This window comes from Parasteatoda tepidariorum, chromosome 2 (genome assembly GCF_982258835.1).
Source record: "Parasteatoda tepidariorum strain Cologne lab strain chromosome 2, Ptep-v5.0, whole genome shotgun sequence".
Lineage (NCBI taxonomy): Eukaryota > Metazoa > Arthropoda > Arachnida > Araneae > Theridiidae > Parasteatoda > Parasteatoda tepidariorum.
Window position 1 is genome coordinate 57,013,834 of NC_141756.1, and position 12,097 is coordinate 57,025,930.

Here is a 12,097-nt window from a genome sequence, read left to right on the forward strand (position 1 = left end):
TTTTTTTTTTATAAATTCAGTCATATCAAATCATTTGCGTCTCATACAATTCGTTTAACTATTTTTACCAAGGTGAAAATTTTCTATTATTAAATTGAATTTTATTCAACTAAACAAATATTAAACTCTATAAGAAAAAAAATTAATCTTTTCAAGTATTAAAAACAATTATAATCTGATTAATATGTGTTGTGTGCAAAATGCATACATTTTAAAACTGTAACTAATGATAAAAAAAAAAAAAAAAAATTTGATACTGGAGTTCCATCTAGATTTTAGCATAGTAATTTACTTTATATTTAAGTAAACTCCTCTTATAGTTCAATTGTTTTCACACTTAGAGAGCTAAAAAAAAATTCAAATGAAAAGAAAATGTATTTTTTTATTATTCAGAATAGAAATAGATACACTTATCAGTATTCGGTTTAAATATCAGTATAAAATGTACAGTTGACATAAATCTGTAAAATAAAAAGAAATTTTTAATTACAAAAAAATAAAGAATAGTAACTACTGCAATTTTGAGCACATAGTTCACACTTAATTTCACAACTAGTAAATCTCTACTTTTTGAAACCATATGCATGTATTTCAGCTTACAGTGATACTTTTCTGCAGTGACATACGTAAATTATATAATTTTTTAATAGTAACAAAGATTGTTTCCTGTAATGCTGATAGAAATTTTACACGTAATTAATTATCTACAAGTTACAATTTTTAGAAACCAAAAGAGTTAATAAAACTGAAGGGGCATTCACAAATTAAATGGAAATTAAAAAATATCGAGAAAATCTGACCTTTCTATAGTTTTATTTAGCAGCCCAACATCTTTATGGATTTTTGTAAAACTTTTTATTAATAACATTTCTTTGAAGGTATATATGTCAACAAGTGCATAACAATTAGCTTCCAACCTTCACATAATGCATTTTTGAATGTGTTGAGCTCCAAAAATGACAACATTTTGGGTCATTTTTCAAAGTTATGATGAATCTTTTTAATTCTATAGGACATTTATAATTAAATTTATTTTTACAAAAAAATTAAACATACTATGGTTACGACCCCTTTAAAATTTTAAATAATTAAGGACAGCAATTTTATGTACTATTTTTAATGAAATTCCTTTCTCACACTGAAAAAAAAGACAGAAATTTGAAAAAAATGGAAAGACAATATTTTTGAAAAATTTCTACTTTTTTAAACATATATGTGTTTGATTTTATATTGAGATTAATATATTATAAAAATTTCATGCAAATAATGAAAAACATATTTCTGTTATTTATTCTGTTTTTTTTTTTTTTTTTACAGCACTTTGTTATTTTTATAAGAAGATTGTAATTTAAATAAATTGAAAGGCAATGGAAAATTTCTGAGCATTAATATTTGGTTTCTAATCATATATATGTTCGATTTTATAATGAAACTGATGTATTATAAAAAAATTTTAATGCATAGAAATGATGAAAAACTTTATATAATGAATTTACAAAACACAATTATATAATTATGTCAGTTGTTACACAATGCATACACAAATGCATATTAGAACTTAGACTATGAGCTCAAAATAACAGTAATTATTGGATAGTTGCATAAGCTTTGCATTATTTTGCACATAATATATGCAATGTTTCATAAAATCATGTTTTTCCTGTAGTGAGACCATCTCACAGTTTTGTGTACTAATTTTTTCTTTTTATACATACAAGCAAATTATTACAAACTGGAAGATAGATTTTAAATAATATTTACAGAATTTAGTGCATCACATATAAAGAACAATATATAATAATGAATTTGAAAAATAGTATTTATAAATGAGCAATGAAATATTAACTTGCCAAAAATCCAAACACATAGAAAATATTATGAATATTACATGTGATTTATATGGATATGAAAGTTATAAATACAAATATGAAAATAATGATAATGAATAGCTTTATTTCTATCTATAAAACATTTTCAATAAATACCAACTAAACAGTTCATTTATAATTAATAAAATATGAATAAATTATATACTTTTAATTAATGTTAATCCATTCAAAGTGTAACAATGAAAATAGTTACTGAATAATTATTGAACCTTAATTACATCCATTTACATAGTAATTTAATCTTAATGAAAAAATATATTTTAATTATTCAACAGATAATATAAAGAAGAAAATAATTGTAATACCACAACTGTCACCATACATAATAGAAAGTTGTTGTTTTTTTTTCAAAATATTGTTCTTAAATTACTTATACATAATATTTCATAACAATAATAAGTATTCATTTCCATTTAACCAAAGTTTTAAAAAAAACTAAAACAAAAATGATTTTATATATGAGGCTTAAGACTAAAATTTCTAGATACAACAATCTGTAACTTTCCTAAAATATTACAGCCATTATAAATGCAACCAATTTTCAGAAGGAAAATGTTTAAGTAATAAAATGAGTATTAAATTCAAAAGTCCTAGTTAAAACATGTGAACTTTAAAAAAAAAATAATATATCACACAAAACTAATAATAATAAGAGAAAAAAAAATGATTTCATTTAAGATTTATTTTGCTAGCAGCAAAATATCTTTATTTACACCAAAACCACGAAGTAAGTCATTGTGGAGTTCATATAAAATCATGTTCAAGGTAAAATTTTATTATTTTGACGTAACTCATGACAAAGTAGTCATTCAACGAACCATTTCGAAAATCGATTGAAGAAATTATAAAAGGTATGTTTAAACTTATAAGTGCACAAAAGTTTATAAATAAATAAATTCCATAAAATACAAATTTAAGTAAAAAAGTACTGTTCATTTACAATATTAGAGTAAGATAGAGAGTATTTCGTTTTGAATCATCAATTGATATTAGGGAAGAATTTTCAGGCACTAATAGGAAATTGAATGTCACTTCCTATTTTTCAAATTAGAGTATATCCATTCAAGTCCTTGATAAAGACTGAAAAGGAAAACAAATTAATACCTTGAGAAAAACGGTAAGTGAAATACAGTACAGTTCAAAAGCAATTAACTAGTTTTAACACTTGATAATTAAAAAGAAAACCTATGTTACTCATTAATTTAACCATATGACTCATACGTTACAAATTTAAAACATGCACACTTTTTTTTATGTCAGAGTAATTTAAGAGAAATACTCTAAAATTTTAATTACGTATCTGTTTAACTTATGTGTCTTAGTGGCCGCAAAATAACTATAAATACACTATCTGTATATTAGTGTATGAAGTATTACAACATCTATTGACAATTAACACAATACTAGTAGAACCTAATATCATAAATAAATACAGCTACATAATCACTAAACACATCAATAGTTTTTGTTTTCTTTATGGCCTCTAAACTAGAAAGGTACCAAATATAAGTGAGCAATTAATTTTAACAGTTAAAATCTCAGAAGATGTTAATGTCTTAAGGTAACATGGCAAAAGTTGCGAGTCCATTTGACAATTGTTTAGTTATATAGGGTTAATAACACTGAATATTATTATAAAAACAATAGATCTCTAAGTGTTTGGTAATTTATATAGAAAAAAAATAACATATTATTTTAACAAGAAAGTTATTTAAAAGGACTAAAGACTTCATTTAATTCCAAAACGGGCATGAGTGCCATGATGATTCCATGCTAAGTTTACAAATTATGATCCGTGACAAAAACTTTTGACATAAATTAAAATTAATTTATTATTTTGGTAGTACATCAATAAAGCTTGGATTATGGGTGCACAACCATTTTTAGAACTAGAGGGGGAAAAGTACTTTTGAGAGGCACAATAAAGTTAATTTTTATGTGAATTAATAGATAAAGTATCCTAAAATGTAATAAGATTAATACCATTTGTGTAGAGAAAATTATGCAAAATATACACTAAATACATAAATAATATTTTTAATATTAATAAAAAAATTAAAATTTTTAGACATTCATTATTTAAATTTAATATAGTTTTGTATCTTTTTGTTGTGAAAAATGAATCCCTGAACTATATTTCATTTAATTATGTTTTGATTAAATAAATTCTAAAAAAATTAAATAGAAACATTTGAATTGGTTTTTCTGCATTTTGGAATCTTTAAGTTAAAACTTCTGGGTTTTTTATGGGTTAGTTCATGACTTAAAAAGATGACAATGATTTAAAAACAAAACAATTCGTACATTTTCTTACGCAATTTGTGTAGGATATTCTGAAATTCTTATCATTATTTTGCTAGAAGGTGGGATTTTCCATTCAAGGGCTGTATCTAATCTCTGGGCTTCTTACATAAAATATCTATCGAGGATCAAATCTCGTTATGAGAAGAGTTGTAAACTGTTTATAGTGTTTCGCATTACAAAATATATCGATATTAATCCTGTCAAGCTTATAAGTTTCTATAACTAAATCCAAGCGATTGAAGAAATGGGAATAGTCGTATCAATATATAAAAAGGGTGACAAATTGGACTGTAACAATTAACAGGTTTTCATTCTGCTAAATAGTTTCCATAAAATTTTCACTTGCTTAATTTATAGAAAATTATTACCCTTTGCTGAGAATATAATATGAGTATCAATGTGGCTTTAGAGCAGGTTACTTAACAACTGTACAAATCTTTACTACCCGTAACATAGTTAGAAAAGTTTATGAATATAACATTGCCATTTTTGCATTTTTTTAGTGATCTTAAGCACCTGGTGGCTGAGTGGTAGGGCTTCGCGCTCCCGTGCCACAGGTCCTGGGTTTGATCCTCGGGCCAGGCAAGGTTGACTCAGCCTTTCATCCCTTATGTAGGTCAATAAATGAGTACCAAGCATGCTTGAGAACTAAACACTGGGGGTTTCGCGTTCGGCTGACCACCTAACCGAGACATCTGCTCCTGCAGCCCAGAGGGTTTAAAGTCGCTGTTGTCTTGTGGATGAGATTTTAGATTCTTTAGATATTGATGTTGGTGTCAGACAGGGAGATTAATTACAGTCATCACTTTTTTTTTTTGGGGGGGGGGGGTAATTGATTATATAATTCACCAACAGGATCATAATTAAAATCTACAATATAAATATTTTGGTTACAGTTTTTACTGTTTTTATTTGATTACAAATTTGTTTACCACTAAAATATTTATGATCTTTTTGAATGAATAACAGACAACTTTTTAAGAATATTTCATAGATATACTATATTTAAGAAGAAAATTTCTGTAAAATATATCAAAGAATGAAAGTTATCTACATTTTCTTCAATTGAAGTGACACATTATAATATAGCACTCAATCCAACTATGATTACTTTTTCTATTCTAAAATGTGTCCTAACATTTTTTTTTTATTTTCCAATATAAATTGTTAATTTTCCAATATAAATTGTTAATTTTCCAATATATAGTGTTAATTTTCCAATATAAATTTTTAATTTTCCAATGATAAAGTTTTGAAATGTCATAATTTCATAATTATAATGTAAGTATTTCGATACTGAAATATTGAACAAATAACAAGAAGCATAATCACTCTATATGTAAACAAAACTTTTGGTTTAAGAAAGAACAATAAGAAAATTAATAGTTCAAATGCATATGATTAATCTCAAATTAAGTCTTAACACAAAATCTAATGTCATATTTTGAACACTCTTATAATCTCTTGTTGTATACTCTTTTGTTATTTATTTTTCTTTTATGCTTCTTGCAGAAAACAGGTTTTTTTCTTCTAAAATTTCCTGCTACATTTAAAACTTTCAAACAAAAATATCTATCCTTATCTGTCAAACAATATGGTAGGTTTACTATATTTCCTTTCTCAGCACCCACTTTTTTCCCTTGACGATATTTTTGAATAACTCATTTTATTCCCGACAGTCAGGAATTGCTATATTTCAATTTTTATTAATAGGACATCCCTCTATATGTTTTTATTACCAAAATGAAACATTTGCCAAAATCTCATAGCTTTTTAAAAATGAGTTTTTATTATATTATTCCAGGTTATATTTTTGCTACAAGCATCAATCATCAGAAAAATATTTTTTTTTACTCAATTAGCATTGAAACTTGCTTTTTTACAGACAATTTGCCAAATATTAAATTTGTAAAAAATAAAATCTTTAGATAATTGCTTAACATTACTTAAATAACATACAAGTATATGTTAGTATAAGTTTAGTTTAGATGAAAGCTTACGAAACAAGTATATTTCAAAATTATATATAAAAACATAACTTTGTACAGAGACTAGGAAAGTTTTTAAAACTTAATGAAACAAATTATAAATAGAGATATATCATTTATAGACTCAGCCATCATATTAACTCGTGATTACAAACTAATATTAATTTATACAAAAAGTTTAATTTTAAAAGCTTCGAATCACTACATTGTGCTACTAAACAACTAAAAATGTACGACCGAAGAAAAAATTTTAAACAGGAAATTTTTTAACAAAGAGTATCTTTCAAAACTTAATATTTATATTTTTTCAAGATATAATAAAAATGTATGTAAAACTTTGAACATCATTGGTCACTTATTGTGACCACTAATTTCAAAATCTTTTCTCCAGGTTTTTACAAGGTTCATCCTTGTTTTCCTTTTTTTCCAAAATCAAATTCCCTACAAATTCAAAGCTTTCCTGTTCCAGGGGAATATGTTTTCTGTTGCATCATTATGGTCAAAAACTCGTACCTTTCATATATTGATGCATCTTTTGATAAATTCATACAAGAATGTGTTTTAGGCGAAGTATTTTTGTTCACTAATATCAAAACATTTTTCAACTCCGGTGTAATATAGGAAACTAATTCTTAGAAAAAGAGAAATTGTAAAGCATCTAAAGATATGCATTTTGAAGTTAAACTTCTTTTCATTCCAGAATTTTGATCATTAAATACATGTAATATGGGTTTGAAATAGTTCAAAGCATTTCACCAGCATCAAAATTCAAATTTGAATTAAAATCTACTAAGTACTAAGTATTCCTTAGCTTATATTTTTATATCTATACATAATTACAACCTTATTAATTTTTATATTACTCAAAACAGAAACAGGAGACTTTTTTGGTGCATTTTGTGTATTTCCCCCTTATAATCTTTACTCAAATCTAAGGTTTCATGTAAGTCACTGTTGTCATGTAAGTCAACAAATTTTTCGAAACTGCTGTTCAATTTTATGCTAGTAACCACAGCAAATAATATGAAAATCACATGCACCACAAATGTTATATTACAATATTCTAACGGAACAATCACACATGTTTGGCATAAGTTGAAATAAATTTAAGATACAGGAAATTACTGGCCAAATAAACAAGATTTAAATTTTTTTTTCTTGTAGCAAGTCAAGGAGGTATGAGTTTTCTATGAGTGTTGGACACATATGATAGAAATAAATTCAAAACATACAGAAAAGACAGCAGTAAATAGCCAAAACCATTGTCCACCGTGCGTTTGCGGTCATAGTGTACACCAATGGTTAACATATATGCATCGATGGTAGACAAAGTCTTAAATATGATAGTCAATTTATTTTTCTATAACAAGTATATACATATATTCACTTTCATACTTATTTTAATTTAGAGCATAAGGCCTCTGTCATGGTCTTACATCACAATCTATTAGTGGAAAACAGTTTCATTTTGGTTCATGATTTATTATACCATGTATCTTTATTAACACGCATATCTTTTGTACTCACATTCATATAAAGTACTTTCAAATTTAATATTTATAATCTTCTTCATTGCTTGTCCACATTTAAGACCTCAATCATGACACTATAGTTTTAATGGCCTTTGCATAACATAAAACTGTATTGTATAAACACTATATTAGAAATATATACATATAATTAAACCTTGTGAATTCGAACATCAGTTTCAGGACATTTTTGATTTTTTGAATTTCTTTTCAAATTTCCAAATAAATTTTCTTTTTTTTTAAAGCTTGTTTTAAGTTTTTTTCTTTCTTTTTTCTAGAAATGCATTTTTTTCCTTTTTGCAAATATAACTTAAATTCTAGAACACAGAAATTTAAAAAATAATAATAATAATCAGAAATGAGGGTGGCTTTTAAAAACTTTGATATCATTCTATTAAAGTATTCATGTAACTCGATAATATGAAATTCTATAGTTTTGTAGCCTTGATAATCTAGTGACAGCATACGATCAGTGATATTTGTATGAGGTAAAAATCACCACAAAATAACAGAGACAAAGAAGGATTATTTGATGCATGTTCTACAAGAAAATGTGTTGAAAGTCAGTAAAGTATATTGAAGAATACATTTAAAGTTATTGAACTCTAGTACGAAGTAATTGATAAAACATCATTCTATCTTCCGCAAACAACTAAAAAAAAATTTTATTTAATATTTTTTCTTTAGGCACATAATTTGTTTCAATAAAAAAATACATTAATTTGTAAGAAAGCGAGGAAATATTATTTAAAAATTTTTTTTTTAAGTATGATTTTCGATCACTCCAACTTTCAATATTTTGAATTTTTCATTTCCTCCCTACAAATATGATAGATTGTATTTAAAAATTCGTGCTATAATGTAATAATTTTACATATATATATATATATGCAGAGAAAAATTATTCCATTCATAAAATATTTTAGGTTAAAAAGCACCAAACCTAGCAACCAAAACAGAAAATTTTTATAAATTTAAAAACCTACCCTTCACCAGATAATGCGCAGCAAGCCTGTATATGCCATCTATGCTTTTTTAATGATGTAAGATTCAATTGTTCTGATATTTCAGCTGGTGTCATACATCCCTTGATATCTTGCTTGTTCGCAAACACTAAAACTGCTGATTTTGTTAAATCCTAAAAAAATAGATGTAAACTTAATTTTCCTTTAGCCTTATATTTTACAAATAACAAAGAAGCAAATTAGATTTCAGTTTATTCTTTTTTTTCTAAAACAGCATAAATACAGCAATTAACAACAATGATAATACTAAATTTTTAATTTTCATTCAGTTTAAAATTTTTAGTTTTTCCAGTTAATATCACTAAAATTTAATTCAATTCTACTGGATTCTGAAAAACTTGATTTTCTTTTTCTTGGCATATGTAATGAGTCTTATAAAAAAAAAAGGAAAAAACAGTACAAAGTTTATTACATTTTCTGTTTTATGCCGTTCAGCATAGATAAAAAACTAATTAACATAGTAGATATTGGGTTAAGAAGAAAATTGTGATTTTTTAGTGTGAAATAAAACACAATTTTTATTTTTTATTTTCGATGAAATGAAGTTTAATCAGTCAAATATTTACCATTCTGCCCCATGACCTTTTGCATTTTTTCAAGTAACTTCATACTTACAAAACAAAATAATATTGATCAAGAAAAACATACATTTTTTTCGATTAACATTGACACAGAAATGACTTTAATTTATTCCTGTAACTGCTTTAGAATTAATAGCATTCGCAAGCTATAATGAAGATGAAATGAAGTTTAATCAGTCAAATATTTACCATTCTGCCCCATGACCTTTTGCATTTTTTCAAGTAACTTCATACTTACGAAACAAAATATTATTGATCAAGAAAAACATAAATTTTTTTCGATTAACATTGGCACAGAAATGACTTTAATTTTTTCCTGTAACTGCTTCAGAATTAATAGCATTCGCAAGCTATAATGAAATCTAATAATTAATCAGACAATATTTCATGATTTAGCATATAATAAATAAGCTAAGAGGTTTTAAGACCTTGACAGTGTAGATTAATAGTTGAATGCAAACTTGCACAAAAATTGCTAATAAAAATAAATTCTTTATATTGGATTTATAGTATTAGTGCTCGAAACAATTTTAAAAAAAAAAAAAATCTAAAGTGCAGTGTTAGAATTTTTTAACATTTTATAAAAACAAAAAATGCAACTAATAAATAAAATTAACCTCATGAGCAATCATCCGCCATAGCTCTTCTTTAGTTATAGATAATCTTTCTCTGTCAGTGCTGTCAACAACTACTATGAGAAACTATAAAAAAATATAAATTCCATCAATAAAAAGGTGATGTTTTTCAGGGTAAGTATTAGAAGTCTAAATTTGAAAATGAAAGAGATAATAAGATATTGAAAATAGGTAATATAAATAGATGAAATCCAATAATTAAAATTAGGATTACAACTTTTTTGTAAAATTCGTAAGAATAGTGTACAATGAAGGATCTTAGAAAACAAAATACTTACAGTCAAGTTCAAGCGTTTATTACAATGTAGTAAGACAAGTAAAAAATAAATTTAATAAAATAATAATAACAATAATATAATAAAACAGTATTTTTTTCCAAAGCTTAAAAAAAAAAAAAAAAAAAAACTATTCAGGGGCCAATTTTGGTTCATGGGCTACATGTTGTGCATCCTCGATTAAAAGCTTTTTATTTTTAAATAAAACTGAGAATTTTAAGTTTATTTTGCTAGGAACACATCATACTATTTATACCCATTATGAACATAATCAAAATCTAAAAATTAAAAAGAGGCATTGAATAATCTTTTTGGGAAGAAAACCGTTTTTATTAAAATTTAAAAACTTTTGTTGATCAACACTTAAATAACAACTTTTTTTAAAAAAAAGTCATTTAATTTAAAAGTTTTATTAGAAAACAGCAAGCTGAATATTAAATTTGGTCTCCTACACAGGAAATATTTATTTCCTGTGTAGGAGATTCATATACCACTTTTCATTCTGCATGTAATGATATACTAAAAACACTAGACTAATAATAGTAAGATTTTTCTTAAACTTTATCTACTGCAATGAAAAAAATTCAGTATAATTGCAAATATCAAGATTACCTAAACTGTACTTAAACATCTTCACAAAACTTGTACATCTACACATAATTTGAATCATGTGCTATGTTCAGGAATTACTGGAAAAATTACTTTCCATTCTTAAAGCAAACTTAAACATAATTCTTAAAGTAAATACAAAGCTAACTTAAAGCACTTTCATTCTTAAAGTAAATATAAATTGGTACATATTCAAAGTGTTAAAAAAAAAATGTTTGCAAAATTTAATTTTAGGAGTTGATCACATAGCATGTTAATAATCTTACTTCTGTATTACTATAATAAGTATTCCAAGCAGCTCTTAAAGAATCTTGTCCTCCTAGATCCCACATAATAAAATGCACATTTTTCCATACAACTTCTTCCACATTGCTTCCAATGGTAGGTGATGTGTGAACAACTTCATCCATTAGACTAAAGTAATACACAATATACATTTTCTCTAATTATCAAATTATATAGTAAGTGATGTGTGAACAACTTCATCCATTAGACTAAAATAATACACAATGTACATTTTCTTTAATTATCAAATTATAAGGTAGGTGATGTGTGAACAATTTCATCCATTAGACTAAAGTAATACAAATACACAATATACATTTTCTTTAATTATCAAATTATAAGGTAGGTGATGTGCGAACAATTTCATCTGTTAGACTAAAGTAATACACAATATACATTTTCTTTAATTATGAAATTATAGCAGTTTGAATTAAGAAGAGAAGTATTAATTAGTATTCATATTTGACAAGCTAACTAAAAGAATGTTCTAACTAATATTTTTGAGAAAATGGAGATTTTTAGGTAAAATATCTTCCATGTAAAATGTCTTAACTAAGCAGCTTTAATTTATTCTGCTTATCCTTTAATTTTGCAAGTATCAGGGGATGAAAGAATTAAGTCAAACTTTGAATCTTTCTAAAGTGGAAGAAAGTTCAAAGCACATTGGGTAACAAAGAGTCTATAGCAGGTGTCATCATTCTTTTCAAGTGGTTATTCAAGATCCATTCACCAATTTTTTGCACTCCTTGTTCTAAATCACCCCATTCCGTTCTTTAGATAGTCTTGTTCAGCTAACTTGAAATATATTCATCCTTTTGACAACCAGCTCAAATTGTAGCGGATCCTTACAGGGCCGGACTTAGCCTAATTGAGGCCCGGGGCAAAAACTTCTTTGGGGGCCCCCTCTGCTTCACTACTTCAGTTATAAAGAACAGAACTTTATAAAGGTATTTAAATTTTTGCGCCTCATTATAGAT

General features: G+C 25.7%; 1 protein-coding gene across 2 annotated transcripts in view; it reads right to left on the reverse strand.

Moving 5' to 3' along the window:
• Positions 1-362: 362 nt before the first annotated feature.
• Positions 363-12,097, reverse strand: part of Arl5 (ADP-ribosylation factor-like 5) — a 47,972-nt gene continuing 36,237 nt past the window's right edge. For both annotated transcript variants that reach the window (XM_087157387.1, XM_016074632.4), the window contains exons 3-6: positions 11,102-11,249; positions 9,934-10,017; positions 8,697-8,848; positions 363-2,969 (exon numbers count right to left, since the gene is read on the reverse strand). In XM_087157387.1, coding sequence (XP_087013513.1) covers positions 2,918-2,969; positions 8,697-8,848; positions 9,934-10,017; positions 11,102-11,249 — 436 coding nt within the window. In that variant the 3' untranslated portion in view covers positions 363-2,917. The remainder of the gene's footprint in view (positions 2,970-8,696; positions 8,849-9,933; positions 10,018-11,101; positions 11,250-12,097) is intronic.